Source organism: Neomonachus schauinslandi, chromosome 6, assembly GCF_002201575.2.
Source record: "Neomonachus schauinslandi chromosome 6, ASM220157v2, whole genome shotgun sequence".
Taxonomy (NCBI): domain Eukaryota; kingdom Metazoa; phylum Chordata; class Mammalia; order Carnivora; family Phocidae; genus Neomonachus; species Neomonachus schauinslandi.
Window position 1 is genome coordinate 65,185,053 of NC_058408.1, and position 25,550 is coordinate 65,210,602.

The 25,550-nt window shown below is 40.3% G+C and overlaps 1 protein-coding gene across 1 annotated transcript in view; it reads right to left on the reverse strand.

Annotated features, from left to right (window-relative positions):
• The window catches only part of AHCTF1 (AT-hook containing transcription factor 1), a 79,387-nt gene that overhangs the window by 1,934 nt on the left and 51,903 nt on the right, over positions 1 to 25,550 (reverse strand). Inside the window, exons 23-37 of the mRNA XM_044915968.1 lie at positions 23,424 to 23,568; positions 23,215 to 23,346; positions 22,379 to 22,529; positions 21,780 to 21,930; positions 21,361 to 21,453; positions 18,506 to 18,683; positions 16,351 to 16,554; positions 15,088 to 15,499; positions 13,433 to 13,556; positions 11,325 to 11,422; positions 9,503 to 9,711; positions 6,969 to 7,966; positions 6,004 to 6,836; positions 1,808 to 1,941; positions 644 to 726 (exon numbers count right to left, since the gene is read on the reverse strand). Coding sequence (XP_044771903.1) covers positions 644 to 726; positions 1,808 to 1,941; positions 6,004 to 6,836; positions 6,969 to 7,966; positions 9,503 to 9,711; positions 11,325 to 11,422; positions 13,433 to 13,556; positions 15,088 to 15,499; positions 16,351 to 16,554; positions 18,506 to 18,683; positions 21,361 to 21,453; positions 21,780 to 21,930; positions 22,379 to 22,529; positions 23,215 to 23,346; positions 23,424 to 23,568 — 3,945 coding nt within the window. The remainder of the gene's footprint in view (positions 1 to 643; positions 727 to 1,807; positions 1,942 to 6,003; positions 6,837 to 6,968; positions 7,967 to 9,502; positions 9,712 to 11,324; positions 11,423 to 13,432; positions 13,557 to 15,087; positions 15,500 to 16,350; positions 16,555 to 18,505; positions 18,684 to 21,360; positions 21,454 to 21,779; positions 21,931 to 22,378; positions 22,530 to 23,214; positions 23,347 to 23,423; positions 23,569 to 25,550) is intronic.

Genomic DNA, 25,550 nt, shown 5'->3' on the forward strand with positions numbered 1-25,550 from the left:
GGCCCATGAAGTGTGTGAGAAACAGCAACTCTCGCACGCCAGCAATCAGCAAGTACGGGTATACCTCCGTCGATGAACGTTTCCCATACATATATATACATATATATATAAAGCTAAATGATGTGTGAACGGTGTTATGGGTTATGTTCCAAATATATATATATATATATAAAGCTAAATGATGTGTGAACGGTGTTATGAGTTATGGTCCAAAGTCTCATGACGTCCATTTTTAAAGGAAGATCAAATGGATTTACTTTGTACTTTTATGAAATTCAACCATGCCTAAGCGCCAATATACCTGGACAAATGTCCTCGCGAATGGAAGTTTTATTGCTACTAGTAAAGTAAGTACAAGATTTTAAAGTTTATAATTATTTTTATTAATAGTTATCTACCTTTACTAAGGAAAGGGTGAAACCTCCCACTGCCAAAAACAAGACCCCCGTGACCCTTCTTTAAAAAGGACAGATTGGCTTTCACTGCTGTGTGGGGAGACCCAGCCGTCGCCACAAGCCAGTGTGCACAATGCCCCTAAGAATGACCCTTTCCTGAAGAGCTTCATTTCTCTAAGTTATGACTCTTCTCAAATCTAATCTACAAAACAAAATGGATAAAAATTACAGCATAAAAAAGTTCATACCTGCTTGCTTGTTTTGTCTTTGCCGTCCTGGTTGTTTTCACTTTTGGCCTTCCCACAGTTTCTACTAATGGAGCATTATCTTTCTAGGGGTTAAAAATTTTAGAAGGTAAATCGTAAGTAAATACTTGAAATCCGAGTTGTATTAGTTCTATCCTGCATCAAGGAATATGGCCAAAGAGGGCTAGTGAATTCAGACGCCACAAGTCCCAAATGGACCCCTTTTATCTTTAGAAGGAACTCTGGTCATCTAGGGCCGCTCTTTATCCCTACCCCCACACATCCAGTTCATCTCCAAGGCACAAATGTTTCACGTGGAACGTGTCCTTGTCTGCTGCACTCCTGTTCCCACTGCCTCTGTCCACAACCAGGCTCTCGTCATCTTGTAAAGGAACTGGCCACCAGAGACCAGTTTTCCTCCCTAGAATTTATTTCACGTTTCCTTTAATGTGCACATGGCTGTTCACCCGTTTGTAAGCAGCCCCCCACCCCTGAGCACTGCCAGGCCTCTGTGCCTCTGTGATCCACGGTTTTCTCTTCCAGCGGTGCCTGTTTGCTTTACCTTCCGTCTATACGGTTATTTGGGCATAAATGATTCTTAACATACCGTGAAGTAATTATGTGTGTTTTAGCCTCTTCAATTAAACTGAGCTCCTGAAAGACCATGAATCTGCCCAAGTCATTTCTCTGTAAGTCTTTGTCTTTGAATAGTAACTGGCTCATAGCAGACAGTTCAAAAAATGCTTATGAATTAATGTTGTTAAAACAAGGGTCTGTCTCCCTCTCAATCCCGGAACTGCTTTGATTTTAGGGTTATGTGCCATCAGGTGATACAGTCAACTCTGAAACACTCTCTCTCCAAGTGTGACTGTGCAAGACACCCCGGGGGTTCAGGGACCTCTAATCTAGAGAAACACATCCAGATCATTCTGATGAGACCCTAAAAGCTAAAAGCCTTTCCCCTAATGGGTCATCTAAACCGTAGCTGCCAGGAACACACCACTGGTGACATACTGTGTCCAAGGGAAGCCCCCCCCCCCCCCCCCCCGCCAAGTGCAGACAAGGTGATCTGGGGCTTTCGGTATAAATGAAGTTTATTTAGGAAACGCTGCCTAAACAAGTAAAGAGCATGTTTAAATAAGCATATGAATACAATTCATTTCTTACCAATTCATCTCCAGCTCTGGATGTGCTGGATGTGGTTTTCCGCCTGGTCCGTGACGCAGGAGGTGAGAAGACAAACCGAGAAGGTAAATCTGAAACTAATTCTTGCAGCTGTGCGGGAGCCTCTATTTTTTTCCCTAAAGCAAGGCAGGGAGGAAAAACACACTGTATCCATGTCCATCTATATATGTATCAGTATCTATGTTTTTTTAAAGCTTGGAACAAACGACGCACATCGGGAAGGCAACCTGGAAGACAACCTGGAAGACAGGAGCATTCTGAACATGGCAGCTGCGCCAGGAGGAGAGGAACGACAGGGCAAATCCCAAGTTCAGGAACATCTAATGCCTCAAACTAAGTAACACTACAACAGAAAAATAAGACCTAAAAAGCTCAGAACTGTATCATTCCACTAATTCTAATCTTTACTGCTCCTCAAATGTTCTCAGGGAGGAAAGCGTCAATCTTGTACATAAACTGAGCTAGATTGCTTTGTAAACCTTCCTATTCCAGAGACGAGGTTTTCATTTACAAAAGTAATTTTATCTTCAAAGAAGACTCAAAAATTCTTTCCTTCCAGCTCATTCTGAGCTAGCTGTTCGGGTCAAAGCAACAACAGAAAAGTCCCCGCCATAAAGGGTAAAAGTAAGCAGAGAAAGTAATGAATGTGGAAGAACAGGCTGATCGGAAGAAATGCCATAGATAAATAAAAATGGTTTAATTAAGAACTGGTTCAAAATACATAATTAAAAATATCACAGACTGTATCTCAGATTTTGTTTTTACCACAGGATCTCCGTATTCATGGCCAGTAGCCATGTTACGGAAGCAGCCGCTGAAGCCGTCTGCCACCGGTTAAATCCCAGCTCCTGCACTTGGCAAATAAAACCCCTCTGTGCCTCAGTTTCTACAAAATGGGATTAATAACAGGACCTATCAAGTCATCGTGAAGATGAGAGGATCGAACAGCGTGGGTATATAGGTGCTTACTATTTCAAGAATTTACAGTCCTGAAATAAAATTCTCCAGGTCTAGTTCAGCATTATTTCACCCACCTGGACAGTCAAGACTTCTATAAGACATCAAATTCTGCTTTTAAAGCACATGATTGTTAAGAAAAAACCGAGGTGAGGTCAGAAATCAGAGTTCTCTCTGCTGCCAGAGGACTCTGGGGCAGAGCCGGCAATAGTGGGGGTGCTGGTGGTGACCTTCCCCTTTTGTCGTTAAGAAGAAACCTATCTAGGGTCTTTCCAGGAAATGAAAACATGCTGTTTTTCTCTTTCTAGGCTACCTGGAGCAACAACTGCCCTGGCTTTTCAAAGACCAGCTCACGTTCTTCCCCTCCATCTCCCCCTACAATTCAAAGAAGTAAGGAAATATGAACACCCACTATTGTGTGCAAAAATGTTCGGCCTCCCCCATTTCTTCCATGTGCTTCTACTAAGCCAAACAAGATTTTATGATACTTCTTGGCATATTCATTCCTCACCCACCTCTGTTTCCTGAGGGGAAGTTTTGATGCCAGCGCTACCGAAGGCGTAAGGTGTCCCAAAGTGCCGGCTTCAAGGCCAGGAACGTACTGGTCAATGCTCTGAGCAGCCAGCAGGTGGGCTCCGGACACCACCTCGCAGCCTGGGTGGCATGGGGGGCTCAGTCTCCCTGAACTTCAACCTCCCCTCACTGTGGAAGGAAGGAAGAACAGTAGCTACACTTCACTGCGCTGGAGTGGGAATCCAATCACCTGACGAACATCTACCCCAGTTCAGCCTCAGGCCCTTGGCAGGCCCTTAAACACCTGCTGCTGAGTAACAGAAATTAGACTCCACGGAGATGTCAAACTTCACGTTTTTCTGACCAGCGAAATGCCTCTAACTAAATTCTAAGACGGCTGTTTCTCTGCCTTCGGGTCATACGATAATATTTCTGGGCCCGCTCCTCGGTGCTTCCTGCCCTTCCTAAAGAGCTTTAAGGAGATAACGTGAATGGGCAGAGGAGGAGAGAGGGAACTCTAGCCGGAGGGGAAGAGAAGCAAGGAGGCCCTGGATGCTGGTGACTGCCTTGTCAGAAGGCTGCGGGGCAGGCGCTGTCCTCTTCGTTGTCAAAGTGAGAAAGCCAGATTCGGAAAAGTGAAAGGACTGGCTGCCCAGCTACTAAGTGGCAGAAATGAGAGATCTCAGTCCCCAATTTCTCACCACTTCTAACGCGAGAAGGTGCCTGTTTTTAACACTAGAGAATCTGACAACGGTTCAAATACGTAACAGAAGAAGGTACAAGCATGTGTGGCCCATCGGCAAGATGCGGTGCCAGCCGGGAAGCCTATCGGTGGGGAAGCCACGAGACACACAAAAATGTGAACTCTGGTTATCGGTCCTTCAGATGACGAGAGGATATACACTGAATTTCTAATTTTCTATGGCAGGCATGTATTTTATTACAGAAACAAGCTGTAGTTGGTGGGTATATAGGTGACAAGTATGTAAAAATGACGAAGATCAGAACTACTGAGACATTTGCCAAAATACCATACAATTTGGGTGTTTGCTACACTTTTCTTTTTTTTAAAATATTTTTTTTTTTTAAAGATTTTATTTATTTATTTGAGAGAGAGAGAATGAGAGACAGAGAGCATGAGAGGGAGGAGGGTCAGAGGGAGAAGCAGGCTCCCCGCCGAGCAGGGAGCCCAATGCGGGACTCGATCCCGGGACTCCAGGATCATGACCTGAGCCGAAGGCAGTCGCTTAACCAACTGAGCCACCCAGGCGCCCCTGTTTGCTACACTTTTCTAAGTCACAAGGAAAGAGTAAAAGAATTGTGTTAATGACCTTCTGCTACCCACGCTGCGGCATTTAAAATTTATCTGATCTAGCAGCTTAGTCAAGTGAGCTAAAATCGGACACACTCCGGTCATTGCGTCCTGCTCCAAGGAAAGTATGGGCGTGACCTCCCTTTCCTCAAACCGTAAAAAACTGAATCCTACAGTACCACAAAATCAAAGATCTATTTTTAAAAACTGGGGGTTGGGGGAGGGAGACAGACCTCCTGCAACTACAAGTTATTTTGTAAAACAAATGATCAATCTGATGGCAAAGGGCCCTTCCTGGGCTCAGACTATGTATCTAAAATAAATGACTGCATAAACCAACACATTTAAACAGTGTTTGCAGAGTGAATGCTGAATATAGAAAATTTTTAGTTTGCATATTTCTAAATGGCTTATCTTTCGTGTGGCCTTCCTCAAGTCATAAGGCAACTAACTCTACAGGATGTTCACTAATGCTTTTAAAAGTACACACAACAGTTCTAAAAGGTTAAATAAATACAACAAAGTCACCTACTTTACTTACGAGTCCCTGAGCTGCTTTGCTGAAATTCAGATCTTCAACCTTAAGTGAACAACTACATTTTGCTCACCTAACCATTTTTATCACATTTGCCAAGAACGACCCTAACACGTTCTGTTCAGCTACACCAGTGTCTCAACATTTCCTTCATCATCATCATCACCTTTTAGACCCTTTCTCTTAATTGGCTGCTTCACCGAAACATCCCCCCTCCAAATCCTAATAGCACAGATAAAGACTAAGATATTCTCATTCTTTGGGGAGACACATCACCCCCGCTGGGAAGGTATGAGCTATACCAACCCAACGATAGAGAGCTCATGAGGGGCAATGAGGGAGGCTGGACGTACAGCCATGCCAATTTATGGGCAACAGGGAGGAGGCACTGAAATAATTTCTGTATCCTAATCAATAAAATTCTACTGCTCCTTCCCTTCAAAACAATTTGAGGTTGCGGATATCTGCTGGGACATGAGCCAAACACAGCGGCACTTAAGATTAAAAATGCTGATTCTATTTGAGGAGAAATTAAGTCACTTATATCAGGGCAGAATGAAGAGAAATGATACTATTCTAGAAGATTAAACCTGTGTCAAGTGAATTATAGGGCTCAAGAGTCACAGTGAAACAAAATTCCTGAATCTAAAGATACTTCGAAATTTAAAATCTTTAAACTTTACTATTTAAAGATAAAGTGTGTTTTCTTTTTTGGAGGGGAAGAGGAATTTCCTGTAACTACTAATCATTTTTAGGAGAAATAATTACGGTCTTAAATCAAATTGCGCTTTACACAACAGAATTTTAAGCTGAAGACTTTGAGCGAGATGAAAACTGCGCTCTGAATATAAGTAAAAGTACCTTTCTCTTTCCTTGGAACCTTTGACACAGGAGTAGAGAACACAAACTCATTTTTTGGTTCAGAGAGGTCGGGAAATGAGATGGCTTTGCTAGATCGAGTCCTTGTGCTGCGGGACGATTTTGGCGGAGTGGCTGGGGCAAGCCCCCTCTCTTCCGGGTTGTCAGTTTCCATAGCTGTCATTTCTTCATCAGTGTATTTTTCTGATACTGGACATAATGCACATGTTTGGTTTGGATCTTCAGTCCTTTTCGTAAGCTTTTTCTTAGAGCCAGTCACCACAGCAAGTTCATTTGGCACTAAAGCGGATTTTTCTAAGGCTGTTTTTGCAACATCAGTCTTTCTTTTGGCTGGGGTCTTTCTTGTCGACCTCCTCTGGCTGCTTAAAGTTCCTGACCTCCTCTTGGGACTTTTCACTTCCTTGGCAGCCTTGGATCTGACATCTTCAGATGGATTAACTTTTCTCGGTCTACCACGTTTCCTAGGTCTACCAAACTCTGCCTGAAGACTCAGCTGCGATGAATCCAGTTTGGAGTCTTCTGTGACATCGAGTGTGCTACTTTCCCTCTTTTTAGGACTTTTGACAGGCGGTGGCTCGTCCATGGGCTTTCCATCTGGTTTACGTCCTCTACTTTCAGCAGCTTCTAGATTAGCACTTCTCAGTTTTCGGGTACTTCCACTGGGACGTGCTACTTTATTAACTTTTAGATCTAGATCTACCATTTCAACACTTTCCGGATAGTCTACGGATTTTTTAATTCCTTTAGGAGTCTTCTTGGTAACAGACGAAAGCTTAGTTTCTCCATCTGGCTTTTTAGAAGTTTCTAGAGTGGCACTTCTCAATTTTCGGGTACTTCCACTGGGATGTGCTACTTTACTAACTTTCAGATCTAGATCTACCATTTCAACACTTTCCGGGTATTCCACAGATTTTTTAATTCCTTTAGGAGTCTTTTTTGTAACAGACGAAAGCTTAGCTTTTCCAGTAGCTGGTTCCAAGAGCTGAGAGGGTTTTACCCTCCTTAGTCTGCTATCTGGAGTAACCTCTAAGTCCTGTTCCATAGGACGATCACTTTCTAACATGTCCCGATTATCTTTTGTCCTTTTCCTTCCTCTCCTAGGAGTCACAGAATTTTGAGGTATTTGCAGGTTCTGAGATAAAACTTTGACGTCAGAACAGGCACGTTCAAAAGACCCAGAAATTTCTTTCCTTTTCTGAGTCCTCCTATCCAAAAGGCCCAGCCTGTCAGGAGTAGCAACAGCTACAGACTCTTCCTGTTGTGCTGATTGGACACTCGGGTTTTGGACACGTCCTCTCCTGCGAGTTCTGGAGGAAATCGTGTCATCAAGCTGGCTCACGTTTATAGTCACTGTACTTGTCTCCTGAACAGTCTTCAACGTAGATTTGACTACCTTGGTGACCTGCTGGCTTATTAAAGGTATGTTTTCATGAATGGACTGCTGTTCTGCTGTATCTGAAGTAATTTCTTTACTTCTTGTGTCTTTAATTATATCTAGTAAATTTTCTGCGATTGCGACTTTAATTGGTTCAGGCACATATGGTAAGGTCTCTACCTTCTGGGACTCCTGATCACTAGTCAGGACCGCTGGCAACTCTGCGTCGTGTCCACCATTTTTCTCACTGCATACATGTTTTTCCTCAGCTACTGTGTTTGCCGCTGGAGCTAACACATTAGATGCTGCAGAATCACCTGTCTCTAATTCTCCTTCTTCACCTTCCAATATCAAGGTAAAGTTGCTCTGAGCCCCAAAAAGTTCCCCGTCTACTTCGGCAACGTCACACTCAGCAGAGTCTTTATTATCAGGTAAGTCACAAAATTGTTGCTCAATGGTATCAAAATTATATTGGAGTTTAAGAGTCCCTGAGGGGTACAACTCATTAAATGAAAGACTCCTAGCCTCGTGTTCTGAATCTTGAACTCCGAGCGTTTCATGTTCAGTCACCTACAATGAATTAAAGATAAGAGACTGGTTAAAGAATTTTAATGTGTACATTTATTTTAGCCTAAAGCATACAGTTTTTTAATAATCATCTCACCCCTGGTATATGAATTGTTAAACATAAACTACGTTTGATATGGCATATACTTATGGGTTTATTTTATAAAAATATCTATTTAAGCAATCAGAGATTATTACTTGGTCAAAATAACTAGACAGAAAAAGATTTTGAGATTCTGAATGGAATTAAAATAGAAATTCCGCATTTCCTTAGCTAAAAAAGACAGTCTTTACAAAACCTTGAAAATTACTATGATGCTAATTTAAGGACTTATCCTGTTCTCACCCGAAAAAAAACATTAACTGGAGAAAAAGACACAACCCCCAAATTGTGTTTTAATGGTAATCCCCAAAATCCCTAACTAACCACACTTTTTCTAAACAGCATGATCCCCATAAGGTTGAAGAAGAATTCACCTACATAAGCTCCCTTGGGCTAGACTCAATCCTCTTCCCTTTGCTGGGGCTGCATAAACCATGAAATTCCTAAGGCTTTCAAGTTCAGTACCTCTCCTGCAAGGGTTTGGTGGAAGAAGGAATGGTCCTTGCATTTACCTTTTGGTAAGGGAGGGGGAGAAAAAGGAGGAGGTAGAAAGTAACAGAGAGATCTCCTGACCAAGAAGGTAGAACATTACCACCCACCTAGACAATGACATTTTCCCACTCCCCACACATTCAGTGAGATGAAGACTGGAAATACCCAGAAATGAGGATTCTCACTCATACCACGCCCACAATTTTTATTAGCTTCCCGGCTGAAGTAAGGGGACTTTATCCATCTATTTTATAGTGAGAATACTCATGAAAATGAATATGGACAACCATGACACTTTTATGATTTAACAAACTTCCCAAATACTATACAATCACATTTCTATAAATTAGAAGAGGTTTGTTTTTTTTTTAATCTTACATTCATTTATCATATAAAGTTGCCTGTTGATATTAAAAGAAACGTGGCGGAATTTTTAGAAACCATAAATCGTATTAAGTACAAAAAAAAGGAAAGGAAAGAAAGAAAGACAGAAAAGAAATCCTTTCTCGTGTTATAGAAGTTAAACCCCAGCCAGCTAATGAGCACTCTCCTATAAGTATGCATGGGGGAACAATCCTATCTAACTGTATTCAGTTATTTTCAAATGCTCTGAATAGTTTAGTTGTCATACTTTTCTCTGGAGTAGCCAGTATCTGTTTTCTCATGGCTAAAAGAACTTTCATTTGAACCAGATACTAAGCAAAAATTAAACTGTTAGAATTCTGACTTCTTTAACATAGCTTTTTGGTGGTCACGAAAAACAATTTCTCACTTAAAGGATGTGTTCTTTTATAATCCACAAAATATTTACATGCTTTTTTCTAATGCACATTAAAAAGAGGTTTTTATACAACAGTCAAATAAATGAATACATTAGGTTTAAGCTATGATTTGAAATCTAACTAAACCAAAACTAACAACAAAGTAAAAAATTAATTTTTTACATGAATTTCTTGAGGATCAGGAGGATCGTCAGAAACGGGAGGCTTTTCTTCCGCTAAGTCAACACTTGCTTTCAGGACATCAAGTTCTACTTTGTGATCTTCCCGTAAGTTCAATGTTATTTCCTGGTCAGGCTTATGTTCGGAGATCACAGGACTTTCAGGGATAGCAAGCCCAGAGTCTCCACTATCACCCTGCACATCGGCCAGAGCTGAAAGAAAAACAAAAAGACACACACACTGTTTGAGAAGCAAGAGAAAGGCAAAGGCTGTATTGCACTTGAGAATATTTCCTTGAAAAACTGTCCTATTGCCCAATAGTTTCTAACTTCTTGAAGGGGAAAAGCCTTATGAGAGTTTACATACGAATCCCATCTCTTCAGTATCCAGTTTAAACAATACGTATCTGCTTTCTACAAACACATGGAAGATAAATTTTACACTTAAAATGACAATGGTGGGTTTTTTTTGTTTTTTCCAACTTAGGTAGAATTCCGGCCCTTACTGTGAAACTTCAGTATAATGACAAGAGGGACCTGCAGTCTGGGCTGTATCTCACTGTGAAAAGGACTAGGTATCTCTCTTTTGGCAGAAAGCATCCAAGTGGCCAAAAATGTACTCTACCATTTAAAAAAAAACAACAACAAAAAACCTAGAGGGGAGCTGAGGGAGGGTGACAGCTCATTAGAAAAAATAAATCCTCATCTTTTACCTTCCTCTTTGACTAAGTTTTCTATGTCATTAGCACGCATAGTTTTATGTCATTTGGGTTTGTGAACGACACCCAAAGCATTCTGGGGTGGGGGGGTAGAATCTGACTAAATCAAAACCCTTTAGTGTTTAATAAAAATCAGTAAAAAGGTTTTTGGGGTTTTTTTAAGTGACCCTAAGATCAAGACCTGAGCTGAGATTAAGAGTTGGATGCTTAACAGACTAAGCCATCCAAGCACCCCCATAAAAAAGTAAAAAAACAAAACAAAAAAACCAAGGAAAAAATATTTGCATGCTTTCAACAGATAATGGGGCTGGTATCCCTAAAATACAAAGATAGCTTATAAAACAAAATGAGGAAAGTTTTTCACCTGTCCGTTTGGCAAAGAGGAATGGGAAAATAAGCACTTTACCTTCCAATTATCAGTGTGTGAAAGAAAAGAAGTCACTGGATTAAAAAAAAAAATCAAATGAATTCTACATATTTGTTAATTTCCCTAGAGCAAATGCAGTCATTTGTAATTATTTTCCACTAATAAAAAGCCAATCTTGGCCTTAAATTAAAAAACAGAAGTTGCCCCATGTAGATATTGGAGTCCCAGAAGACAGAAAAGCAGATATGCTGCCTGGCTGGGGACTGGTAATTGATTTTACTCTTCTTTGATGTTCTGAAGGAAAATAGGTCCACAAAAACCATTCTAAGACATCTACTTTTAGACCACAGAGCGCCTTACAAGCAACTCACTGCTCTGATACATCTCCTTAGAACACAAGGCTACTTACAGCTACAGAACCTGACCAAAGAGGAAGAACTGAGATAAGAACACTCTTAAAACACTAAAATGAAATAATTCTTTTTTGTTGTTTTTTTTGGGGGCGGGGGGGGAGAGAGCGCGCATGCACTCATGTGTGAGCCGGGGAGGGGGTTGGGGGTTGGCAAGGGAGAGGAAGAATCCCAAGCAGACTCCATGCTGAGCACAGAGCCTGATGCAGGGCTCCACCCCACCACCCTGAGGTCATGACCTGAGCCCAAATCAAGAGTCAGATGCTTAACCGACTGAGCCACTCTGGCGCCCCTAAAATGAAATAATTCTAAAGTCAAAATAATACACACATTGACTGTTACCTGCTCTAAACGCAGAGGTGCAGGTCTCAACAGATTTTAGTCCTTCGTCTAAAACTGGTACCTGGGATTTCAGGGTGAGGATTTTCCTTTAGAAAAAGAAATATATGCATTAGTATTTAAGAAGGTCCCACCTGCTCTTCTCTGCTACATGTCATTTTGGTAATAAATCCCGAGGTTCGGAGAACTTAATACCACCCAAGTTCATTTTAAATAACACTATAAAATTTATAAGTGAATTTAGAAACAAGTAATGCTGTATTTGGTATTCCCACTTTCTAATATGCATGGCTTTAAACTACAAATAAAATTATTTTAAAATGCTGGTCAGTATAAATTACACTTACACCAGTTTTTAATTATCTGTGGGCACATTCTTAAGTCTATCAGATATTATGGAGTATTTCCTATATACTCAGTAAAATCAGGTTCAATATTTTAGTATTATCTGGAAAGAGTATGAAAAAAGACTCACAGTAGGAGACCAATGGGACCTGTATTAAGCCACTTGGTGAAATTAAGTTCTGGAAATATGGGGACAGTGATCCCTTCCTATTCTGAATAGGGCCTTTCCCAAAACCCAACAAAAGTGTGATTTTTAAAAAATGGGACAAATAATAAATTCAAGAAAAAACATGCATTTGGAATATATACCTATTTTATAAATGATTTTTTTAAAAAGAGTTTGAGAGAGCATGAATGTGGGGGGAGGGGAAAGGGAGAAGCAGACTCCCCGCTGAGCAGGGAGCTTGACAAGGGGCTCAATCCCAGGACCCTGAGATCATGACCTGAGCTGAAGGCAGACACTTAACTGAGCCACCCAGGCATCCCTTATAGATGTATTTTTAAGACTTATCTCCATCTCGCAATGTTAGGATAACCAAGAAGCAACAACTAATAAATTTATATTTAAAAAAGACATAGGCTTGTCATGATGGTGACGATTCGCCTAGATTACCAGTAACCACAAAGTTTCTTGTCATGTGATTACTTTTTCCTTTGCAACTGTTGCAATTCTCCATCAACCCCACTGCAATCCTATTTTCATTAAAGTTCAAAAAATATTAGAATTAAATAAACAATCTAGATAATCCTTTTATAGTTTCCTCCCACTTTTTCTATGGAGGCCTGGCAAAGATTGCAGCTAATCAGGATTTCTCTTCTCAGAAGTGAAGCATATAACTGGGTTCAATGTAGGAGATGTGACTATTACGATAGTGATTTTTGTGGGTGGTGTGTGAACTCCCTCAGGACTTAGAAAGCAATGAACCACTTACGGTATCTTAAATGACTATGTTTTATAAGGATTAATCTTACTAAATCACCCTTACTACTTCACGATAATTAAAGTTGCAACTTTTTGGTATCCTCTACAACAGCGTTGCTCCAAATCCTGAAGCGCAAGGCGTCCAGCCTTGCAACAAGAGAAGGAGATTTTGCCAGAACGGCAGTCAATCACTTCACTGATGAGTTGAGCTGACTTTCAGGAAAGGAAGTGATGTACTGGTTTAGAGTCTAATACAAGCTGCCTGTCATGTGTTGCAACCACAAACCATTTGGGGCCTGACCTCAAGCTCTTAGACCCCACCGAGCAGCATCAGGCTGGTAGACCCCACATCGTCTAGTACAGTGCCTGAATGTACAAACACTGAAAAGAACTAACCAAGAGCATAACAGTTCAAGCAGTCATTACAAATGAAAACCTTTGCTGGAGTCTTGTATTCACCACATGGTAGGGAACGCAACTGCCTCTGAGCCATGTCCCCTATACTCCATCTTGATGCCGTAGGAGACCCACTTCATCAACCTGAAACCAGGAGGGCTTCAACAAATACAGAGTCACCAAAGAATATAAAAGGAGATCTGCCTCACTTCATGACTTTGTACATTCAGGAAGTATCTAGTATTGTTCTAAGACTTCACAATAACTACTATGTAACACACACTTGTACAAATGAACGTCCTTCACAACAGAAACCAGTACCAAAGCGGGAATGCCCAAGGTCTGAAAAAAAAGCTCATCTACGCACAGAATAGGAAGCTTCCGGCTCACCATCTCCTCACACTTTGAGCACGAGCAGCTCTCCCTGCTAGCTTACCCGTCGTGGGCTGGCGGAGCACAGCGGGAAGCTCCACCTCCTGGAATGGGGCGCAAGGGACTGAAGTCTGTAAGCACCTCCTCTGCAACCAAGAGGTCCTTTGTCTTCGTGCCGTCTACAGTGCCTATGAATCAGTGGGAAGGATACTTACCATCATTTATGCCAACTGTTTAGCGAGTACTCATGATCTTTCTTGGATGACTACTTTTTAACAAGCTTGTTGGATCTGCTCTTTTGTACTTTTAGATTTATCCGTTGGCCTCAGAATGCCAACAGGTCTTTCGAATAGCCCGAGCCCAGCCCGGGAGCCCCCGTACCCTACCGCTTCCCTCACTTGAGACTTAACATGCAAGTGCTGTACAGAGAATGACTCAGTCCTCGACAATCCAAGTGGGGGGATCATTATCCCCATTTTACAGATGAGGACACAGAAGCACAGTTACTCTGCTTATCCCAGGCTGCGTAAGTAGCTGAAATTCACAGCTAGCCTGTTTCACCCTATAGCTTGTGCTATATAATCCCCCACGAAAACAATACAAGTTTCTATTTGAGACTGCCTCATCTTTTTAGGAATAATCAATGAAGATACTGCCATGAACATCCTCATCTGTTTTATCATTCAACTATTTTGGTGGACCAGAGCACATCTGGACTGATGTACACTTGTAGACAGATGCTATTCATGAGGACAGTCCTAGGCTCTTAGAGCAATAATGCTTGTGTTTATTATACAAAGACATCACAGCCCAAAGAAACCAGTATGACAGATTTTTATTGAAGTATTTAGTTTTACAGATTTGAATATAGGAATTACCTTTAAATATGCTTGTTAAAACCGTGCAGGGCTACGAAACCAAAAATAGACTAAATTTTCTGATCCAATTTTTTTTTTTTTTTTTAAGATTTTATTTATTTGACAGAGAGATAGCACAAGTAGGCAGAGAGGCAGGCAGAGGGAGAGGGAGAAGCAGGCTTTCCACTGAGCAAGGAGCCTGATGCGGGACTCAATCCCAGGGCCCTGGGATCATGACCTGAGCCGAAGGCAGCTGCTTAACCGACTGGGCCACCCAGATGCCCCTTCTCATCCGATTCTAAGCCAAGTCTCTCCCCTCTCTCTGGTGTTTCCCTGGCCCCTTCCATGCCTCCTATAGGAACACTTTTCCAACTATACTGTAAGTGCTTGTTTATGTATCTAGTCCACGAGGCTCTAAATTACTCGCAGGCAGGGGCAGGCTCCTCAACACGGAGCACACACACAAGGGGAGCCTACCTGTTCTCCACAGACATTAGGGGCTCAAAATCTTTTTAATATAGAAGTAAACATAAAGACTCTAAATTCATGGGCCTCTGGATATCTGTTTGGATTGTCCAGTGATTATTCTGGAGATAGGGATGGTGAAAAGAATGACCGACCTGGTTTCTGAGCAGCTTTCTAGAAAGCTGAGGCTGCTGGACAAGGTGGAAACTGTAATAACAACCCAGACTGGAGGGTTAGTATTATTACTTCTCACAGCTACAGTATGGCCTTAAGGCAGATGTGTGCGTTGTGTCTAGAACCTAGTACACTGGGATCATGTAATTACTTAATCCTGATGCTCTTCTTACGGTGGAAAGAATTCTACACATTTTTTGAATATCTGGAAAGGAGGTCTTACCCGTTTGTTTCTCTAGGTCTGGAGGAGTCACTTCTGATTCAGGCACATCTTTATCACTGTCCTTCTCAGTCGGTTCAGTTAAATTAATGAGTTCTGTGGAAGAGCTCTCTGGCTTTGAGGCCACGAAAATATCTTCCAAGTCTCCTGGTGATGGCGCATCCTGATACTCCAAGGTAGTCTGGTCTGACCTGGTGGAGGCACCGCTACTTTCTCGGCTCATATCCAGTTTCTCCAAACTCTGGGAAGGGGTATCCTGGGACCTCACTTCCACTTCCTGATGGTCCTTTTCAGGACTACTCAGGGAAAAAGCTGTTGTCTTGGCTTTGCTCTTTAGCCATTCGCTTTTTGCTGGACCTCCACATTTATGGAGAGGTGTAGAAACAGATAGTCTTGTTTTGCTGTCATCTGCAGCCTGTCAAGTAAAAGGTTTTGGGGAAAAAAAAATTTACTAGGAGAAATCAGTAGAGTCTAAGCACTCCATCTCCAATCAATAGTAACTGATTACTTACATCCTTTTCATGTTTGGTATTTCTCTAGATTCTCTTCTCAGTCAAAACTCATTTATTCTAAATCCATTCTCTCCAGATACATGAAAGTTAATGGTTGTTAATGTTTCCCTGATTGGGAATAAAACGGTATTTCCAAAAGACTAAAACACAGAATAGGCAAGATGACCCACTACTACCAAATGGTTTCCTATTAACCCACAATGGAGCTCTGACCACATACCGTCTCAATAGACACCCAATTAGGAACTTAGTAAGAGAGCCAACACAATATAAGGTTAAAAAAAAAACAACAACATGGACTAAGACATTTGGAGGTCTTGACTGTAGTCCATTTCTGCCACCAAAGAGCCATTTGATTACAGGCAATTTGCTTGGTGCTTCTGGGCCCTATTTTAAAACTTCAGTTGCAAATGATCGGTTTTGCTTGGCCAGTCAGTGCCATGAGATTTTTACTGAACCAGTGTTTTCTGATTTCATGCCTATCTGTGAGACTGTATATAAAAATCTATAGTCATACTGATTTATGTGGGGCATCTGGGTGGCTCAGTCAGTTAAGCGTCTGATTTTAGGTCAGGTCATGATCTCAGGGTCCTGGGATTGAGCCCCAAGTCAGGCTCCCTGCTCAGTGGGGAGTCCGCCTCTCCCTCTGCCCCTCCTCCGGCTCATTCTCTCTCAAAAAAAAATTGATTTATCTGACTTTTTACTTATAAAAGCTAATATATTCTTAATTTGTACCAACTATTATCAAACTTACTCCAGGAATCCATTTTGTGGCCATGCCTTCTTCCATAAATGAAATTCTAGTTTCCTTAAGTCGTAAAGGAGGGGTAACGGACCTTCCAGGTGACAGAGAGGGAGAGGGTAAAGGTGGTGTTCGAAGACCAGACCTTAAGATGGACTGAGGTGTGAACTCGGCAAATCCAGAGGAAGTAACTGACATGGCCAAAGTTTTAGCTCTCTGCAACAAAGAACGAATGAAATTCCACCATTAGTGTCTATAAAAGCTGCTTACATAAGGACAGACAAGGTCAACTGAGTCACAACATACTCAACTCCAACAGACACATCAATAAAAAGGTTTTTTACGGATTACTGGAAAGAAAGTACAAAATTCTACTCAAGAGGTTTCTATACATAAGGCTACAAAACATAAAACTACATCCACAATCATTAAGGTCTTGGTTATTCCCAGCTTAATAAAAGAGAGAGTGCAGAGATAAATTATTTAATGGGTGCCTACAAAACTTTAGTTAGATAAAGAGTCAGGACAGTGTGTGTAGAAAAGAACCAAGCTTAATTATAGCAAATTAATACAAATGATAAACCTGACTTTAAGAATGTTTTATAAGAAATATAATTTCATCTCATGAATCCAACAGTAACTGATGACTTATGAGAATCCTGAAGATTTACCAGATTTAATAAAAATAATTAGCACAGAAACTATTCAGCAGCAATAATTCCTTCACTTCACTTCTCCTCTAAAGATTAGCAAGCAGATGGTTGTATCCCATTAGATCATTAAATTCCATTAGATCTGTTACAATATTATACTGATTTTTTTTTTCAAGATTGTTTTTGGTAGTAGACACAAAATTATTCCTTGATTTAGAGAATACAAAATGTAATTTTTTTAATGGATAGAAACAGGAATCACCAGGAATTAGCCCCGGAGAGTAAATATCAGGCATTTAAAAAGCTCACCAATCCTCTTTTCCACTTGTTTTAATAACTATTTTAGGACTGACATTTGTTGAACTTTTATTCACCTTGTAAGGTAAGAATCAGGGCGCCTGGGTGGCTCAGTTGGTGAAGTATGTGCCTTTAGCTCAGGTCATGATCCCGGGGTCCTGGGATCAAGTCCCATGTCAGGCTCCCTCAGTGGGGAGCCTGCTTCTCCCTCTCCCTCTGCTCCTCCTCCCCTGCTTGTTCTCTCTCTCTCATAAATACAATTAAAAAAAAAAAAATTAAGAATCCCCTGGCTTCCCTCTCCATGCTGAATATCCAGAAACAATGGAAAGAAATGAAGGTAGGGCGCTTCCGGGACTCAATCCAGGATGCTGGGCAAGTTGCCAGCACACAAGTGCTGTGAAACCATTCTGACAACAGGATGGGAAAAGGTGCCCACTCCCCGCCACCTCAAGTCTAGTTTTGTGGTTTCTCAGCTAATGATTTATCAGAGATGGTGGAGGAAAACGAATTAAGACAGATACACTGCTAGTAAGAAGGAGTAACAGAGTGCAGTTTCATCAAAGGAGAGAATTTAAATAAATAAAAAAAGAAACCAGAGAACTAAAAGCATATGACAGAGGGGCGCCTGGGTGGCTTAGTCGGTTGAGCGTCTGCCTTCGGCTCAGGTCATGATCCCGGGGTCCTGGGATCGAGCCCCGCATCCGGCTTCCTGCTCCGCGGGAGGCCTGCTTCTCCCTCTCCCACTCCCCCTGCTTGTGTTCCCTCTCTAGCTGTATCTCTCTCTGTCAAATAAATAAAAAATAAAATCTTTAAAACAATAAAAAATAAATAAAAGCATATGACAGAAGGAAGAAGAAACAGCAAAATGGTAGCAGAAATGGCGGGGGGGGCAAACCCAAGAATGTGAAAGCTTTTTTCAAAGGTTTTAATTTAAGGTTTCAACTTGTAATAACCACAGAGACTTGGATTACCCTCAGAACAATGATGTAATTGTTAACCTTGAGTACATCAGGTAAGCACAAAAGGTAAATGTAGTAAAATCCTATTTAAGAAGATGTAAAGATACAATAAACATTATGCAAAGGTAACTCCCCCCAAACAGGCTTAATGCTGTCCATTACCCAGAGATATCAGTTAGAGATAGCTTTTTTCTCCCTGCTGCTTGACACGTGAGAACTTCCTAGCTTCACTATGAACGTGAGCTATGCAATACTCACCTTCACCACGAAAGGAGTTTCAAGTACACGTAATTCTATAGTCCTGGAGGGACTGTGATGTGATCCTTTGAACAATGAACTGGACGCCAGGTATAAAGGAGATCTTTTGGGGGTTTGCTGAATAAATCCCAAACGCTGACAAGGCTGGCGCACAGGATGAACAACCAAATCCAGTGGTCTGTAATCACAGTACACACACACAGTACACAGAAAGACCCAGGTAACTAACTTATCGAGTTATGGTGAAAAAAAACCCAAAAAATTTATCATGCCATGTAATTAGACTTCTATATTCACTGGCAAATATGGTAACCACATGAAATTATAAGTTCAGTCAGGATATTAATATAATGTCATTACTTCAAAAAGTCAGAAAATTAATTCAGTAGTAAAACTGAGAATTAGGAATTCTAGATAACAATTAAAAAAAAAAGCTCTAGTCCCCCGCCCTCCCTCTCCAATATTCACTGATAAAATAAATTCATTTGCTATAATTCTTTACAAACACATAAAAATTCCTTTTATCTACATGGGACGTACATAATGAATACTGGTTTGCTTTACCTTTATGGTTTTTATTGCAAAAAAACTGAGCACGAACACACACAAAAAGTTAATTTTTTCAAATTAATGAGGTCAGTGACAAAATGGAACCTCCAGATTCTGCTGAATGGTTTTCTGTAATGTCCTGGATGTAGTTCATACAAATGATAAAACTAATCTCATTGATAACTTGTATTAAGCATGCATAGTCCCAAGAGTTTAAAAACTTAATTCACAGATAAAGAATTTAAACTTGAAAGTGAAATTTTCAGATTACAATTTCTGATGGATCCTTTGCATAGGCAATTTCCTAATGAATAATGGTCTATTTCCTAGCAATACAAACAATACATTTTTACTTCCCCAAAATGACTCTGTGCTCTGTGGTTCAGCTGAAAATGACCAGAAAGGTCCAGCGTGTCCCGGTGCCCAGGAATAAAAACCCCCCATGGCTGTACCTTCCTTGTCCTCCTTCACAAATGGGATGGCATTTGTAATTTGTAAATAAGCAGAAATGGGTGCTTTAAGACCCAATCTGGTGCCCAGTGGGAAATATTTACAGGAAGCATTTCCTTAATCCTTACTGCTTGTTATTCTGTACTAAACACAGCTTTAGATTTCCACCAAACCAAAAATATCCCATCAGGCCACTAACATTTGTTTCTTTATTGTCTGTTCTAATTCTTCTTTTCCTTCTCTACCTCATTTGTATTCAAAATCTGTATTTGTAAACCGTCTGCTCACTTTTATACTGAACTATCCCAAATTGGAATTTTGTTAATTGCCTCGCACTGTGTTGGTATTCATGTTCAAGGTGTTCAATCATTTATGAATGACTGCTTCTCAAAAGCAGGGCCTGTCCAACAAAGGTACCTACTGAGTAAAAACAAAATTCTTATACTAATAAAATACTTCTAAATACTAAATACTAAAACAATTATCAGGAAAAGTATTTTTTTATTATATTTTCTTTAAAAATGTTAAATACTGCATCAGATCTTAGGATTTCCACAAATCTTTGAGCATGATACACATTAGTAATGCGTTACACAAAACATACACTGCACAAACAGCACGGAGCCTTATTATACGCAGTGCCCAGTGATGTCACCTCTGCTATTCCACTGAAAGATATGCTAGTCACAATCAAGTTTACTTACTACCCACTAATGCAAACCAGTTTGAAAAACAGAATTAGGGAATGGAATGATTCCTATAAAAATAAATATTCACACCTCAATGGACTTTCTTCCATCTGAGTTAATCATAGCTTTGTAGGATTCTCATAATACTTCTTTTTCTTTAGGTCCTTAGGCCATTAGTCATGAATCTGAAAACTTTTATTATTGCTCCCTTCTTGAACCCCGGATCTATTAAAGTACAAAGGGACTGAGAAAAAGTGACTTGTGGGGAAAAACTGGAACACTACTGCTAGGAAAACAGAATGATAATAATAATGACTCTTATTTGAAATAATCTTCCTGATAATTAAAGGAAAACAACATCAATCTAATTAAATCCAAATCCTCCAAACAGAAAACCCTTTCATGCTTTGAAAATATGCCCACTCTAAACAGCTTTGGCTCCAACTGTTTGTAAATTATTAACTTATTCTGAGTACCTTATTCTATCGTAAATTCAGATCATTTTATTCTCAAAAGTAACGCAATTTTATTCTTGAAATTTATAATAATCAGGAGCATGCTATTAAAGACAAGGAAGCAAACATTAGGAGAGAGTTGTTTGTTCTCTAATATTGAGGATATGAACACCTATTTCAACTATCCAATATTCTTAAATGAAATACAATCACAATTTCATCTTGGATGGAAAACTTTGACTTAATTATTTACTTTTCTAATACCACAGTTTAAGTTGTACAAGTATTACTGATCTGAAGCCACGGAAGGCATTTTAGTGGGCTCTCTTGTACAGGAGAAAGTTTCAATGAGCTGACCAAGATTAGTTATGAATTCTAAAAATAACCTCCATTCAGGGATCAATCAACAAGGAAGTGATATGAAAAGCAGCAAGTTAATAGTTTACTTTGCTCATGATTTTTAATAAAACAAAGTTTGCTTCTTTTCTCTAAGCAGTCTGAAATCATTAAGCCAAAATTCTAAGTAGGCTAGCAGCTGGTGCTAAAATTACTACACTACTTCCCAAATTATATATAAAAAAAAAAAAAGCATTAAAAAAATCATTAAAAACTCACTCAAGAATTTAAAATACTGTAACATTTTAAAGATAATTAAAAATGACAGTGTAATTGTCTAACATTGTGATTTTAAAATGATTTAACTAAGTCTTACCTAGAAACCTTTTGTGATGCTTTTAAAATTGGTGTTCCAACAAATGCCTCAGGCACTTGTGGATGTGGAAGAGGAGATGGTTCTCTTCTAGGACTACAAAGAAAATAAAAATGTAACTTTTCAGCATGTACTACGAAGAGTATTAAAATACGTTTTAAGAAGGTGGGATTAGGTTGGAGAGGAGTGCTTTCACTTTTTACTGTGTACATTTCTGCTTATTTACAAATTACAATAAATATAATTGCTTTTAAAGTTAAAGACAAAAAAAAATTCTTCTTACAATAAAAAGTCAACATAGAGGAGTTTTTCCTTTTTACACAGACTAATAAACTCCAAGGCTGGATGGTTGATGACCGCTTCTGATACCGGGGAAAGATTAATGAGCGGCAAGACCATTAACAGGTGTAAGGAAAGCGTACCTCTTGTGGGCTGAGGTGCCACCTTTAGGTTCAGTACATGCCCAAATCTCTCCAATTTTAGACAACACATTACTGATGAAAGCAGATCTTGTTAACACAGCCCCTGTTGCAGCTTGCTTTGTAACAGTGGACAATGGTTGGGGTCTAGAAACTGTAAGGTGAAGAAGGCAGGGTTTAATTTCCTAACACCAGGATTTTACTAGAAGATGAATATGAAAGAGGGACTGGGACACAGGGCTCACAAGATAAGCAGTTACAGGTTATACTTAGTTCAGCAACATCTATGCAGAAGTGTAACAACTTGGGGCTTTTGGAGGCAGTGAAAAAATTACTGTACATGTTCTCTAACAGTTGGACAGGAGTGTCCAAGTGAAATAAAACGAGTTTTTTATTCTGTACTACATTGCTAAATCAACTATAAAATCCTCCAAGAAAGCATTACATTTGGTGGGAGTGGCCCAGTAAAAAAAAAAAAAGGCACCATAGTAATGAATCAAAGCAAAAGTGAGCTAAATATAAGAGAACAATGGTTTCAGGGGGTAATCACTTGATGTCCTTTCTCACCCAGTACTTTATGATAGTTTTCAATCAAATCTTACCTTCTCGAAGAACAGGTGATGTGGACAGATGGTAAGGCTTAGCTTGCTCAATGGCTAATCTTCGCTGGATTTTAGGAAGGACTTTCCCATATTGCTCTACTATAGCATTTCGAACCTCTGATCTCTCCCGCAAACGAGGATCACGATCATTCTATTGAACATGCCGTCGTTGGTAAAAATTTAATCTTCAAAAGCGCTATGTTTATGTATTTACCATTTAAAACATAATTCTGAACACCTAAGACTATCTTCCTTCTCCCTACATATTCATTCTTCCACACCAAGGACCTCCTACACACACCTGACTGCATTATCAGTCCTCATCCGTCCGTAAGTTCCCCCCCTTCCCCCCAGGCTCGACTCTTCACCACGACTAGCAACAATGATCATCATGTACCAAGCATCTACACGGGTCAGGCGACAGATCACCTCAGACACACCTGTGCGCATCCCCACAAAGAGATACTGTCATTTTACTGATGAAGAATCAAGGCTCAGAGAATGTGTTCCAAGAGCAAAGCACAAAAAAGAATCCGTCTGAGCACTATGTAACTCCCACTGCTCCTCTACCTCTTCTTCTCGTTCCCCCTGAGTGAAGTGGTTAGTCTGGCAAGACTGTGGGCAGTTATCTAAATAGAAATGGCATATGTAAAAGAATTAGGTTAAGTAATAATAATGCCCTGTTCCCAACATGCTAGAGAAGGTCAGACGAGGGTTCTCCAAGCTCAAGAGGATACGAAGAACCCAGTGGTTACCGAACTAGAAACTCTCACACAACAAAAGTGGCACCTCTCCTTACTCTCTTGTCCCCCGTAATGAAACATGTTTTACTATACCGAAAAATTGGTCTTCAGAGTTTGGTTCAGCCTCAGGGCAGAAACGTAATTGGCACGCTGCAGATAGTGAACGAGAAGGAATTCGTGATTCCGAATGTTGGTGCTGGACTGCAAAAATTTCACCAGGCAGTCCTAAGAAGAACGAAAAACACTCATCAGCTACTCACTTCCCCTGCATTTCCGCCAAGCGGATGCTGGGGCGTCATTACCTGCTCGAGGTCTGTGAAAGGCAGCTTCAGCAAGTCCTCCATGAGGCCCGTCTCCTGGCAGACCTTGTACGTGTGTGTCAGGAGCTGCTCGACGTTCAGACTGGTGGAGTGCTGCCGCAGGAATGTCCAGGCCTCCACCATGTACCTGAAACAGTGTCCACAAGGCCTAGTGTTAGAAAAGCTGTTGGAGGCATTCAAAATGAGTGATCGACCTACAGAATCGCAATGACACTCTGTGTGATCCAGAAGTACTCTGAGCTTTTCTTAAACACGCATCATGGCATCATGACGTTTGCTGATCTCAACGAGCAGAGTTTGTGTGAGGCAGTTCTGGATCATTAGTGGAGTGTGCGACAGGAAAGCACAGAGCATACACGGGAGTGAGAAGACACAAACGAACGTTTGTGGTGTGGTGTGGCGGAGAAAGCCAGGCCCTTACGTATGCACACCCAGTGGGAGAGCAGTGTAAGGGGTAGTGAGCAAAGATCTACACAAGCAACATTGTGTTTATGGGATGGCGACAGGCTGAGCTCAAAGAATATTCTGACTGATCTATAAGCAAGATCTGATTGGAGAACACGGGTTAAATTAGGGAGTTTTAGACACCATGTGGGGACCATGAGATGCTGTCTTCTGCGGGCAGTAAGACATCAAAGCAGTGTTTCTCATGACATACTGTTAAGAAAAAAAAAAAGCAAGCTTCAAATTATCAACAGTGACTATAATTGTAAAAACTTAACCAATAAACAAAGCCTATGAATGTTTATGTGCTTATTTACTTAATCAGATAACAAAATGTCTTGAAAGATAGACACTAAAATTGCCAGAATTTTTGGAGGGGCTGATAACTTTTAGGGCTGAAGTGGAGGGTAGAATAAAAACATGGCACCTACATACGAGCATCAGGGAAATAATTTTCTTAAAAAAATCATCTTTTATCTAATTCTAAGTTAACACACAATTTTGATTTCAATGGACATCTTCATAAAAAAGCTTTAGCTATGGTTACTGAAATAGTCACAAACACTGACATAAAGACTTGTTAATAAATAACTAACACGCATGTAAGAAACACAGAATATGTGAACAAAATCACACCAACTAATATTCAGCATGAAAATGCATGGAAGGAAATTCTCGCAGCACCGACCTGGACTTCCTGTGGATACCAAGTTCCTCAGAGAAGAAAAGGGCTCCCTCTGCTGACAGGCCAGGCGGGGCCAGCTGTTCATTTTATTGTCTTGGGACTAGAGTATTTTAACATATTCTACAGGACTTACTAAGGTCAAGAACCCAAATAAGTAACACACTTATGGGTATCCCTAAAAATCTAAAATTGCCTTGTTCTTCACCCCATACCAGAACAGGCAGGAGAGTATGGTTGTTATAAACCTGAGTGTCTTGGGGGTAACTTTGTTCCTACATAAGGAATATGGGAGTATTAAAAGGAGCACAACATTTTTATAGATAGAAAAATAGATAAGAAGGATAAATACTATATCACCATAAATTAAAAAGAAACCATATGAACATACATATAGATGAAGTAGTTATGACATAATCTATTTGTTGAATCTGACATAGGACAGGTATATGGAACCTTCACCATACTATTCTAGTTTTCTGTAGTGTACACTGAAATCTTCTTTTAAAATGCCTTCACCAAAATAAATTTCAGATCAATCAATACCTAAAGGATAAAACAAAAACCATAAAAGTGGTAGCAGATACCATGAGAAAACTAAAAAATAATGACATTAAAGTGAAAAAAAAAGACATAAAGCCAAATGAAAATACTGATAATTCTGACTTCATGATTTTCAGCATAGCAAAATCCATTCTAAAACAAAGTAAAAAGACAAATGACAAACAAGAGGAAAAAAAAAATCTCAGGATTAGTATTTGTAACATAAATAGAGCTCTAACAAGTTAGGAAGAATAATCTCAACAACACACAAAGAAACAATGGGCAGGTCACAAGAAGGAAATAGCATCTTTATGAAAAGATTATTATTATGGTGAGACGAAACCTATGACTATTACCACCTTCACCCATCAGATGAATAAACACCAACTGAACGGCACAGGTGATGGGGGCGAAGTGGCCTAATCCTCACGAGGGCCGTG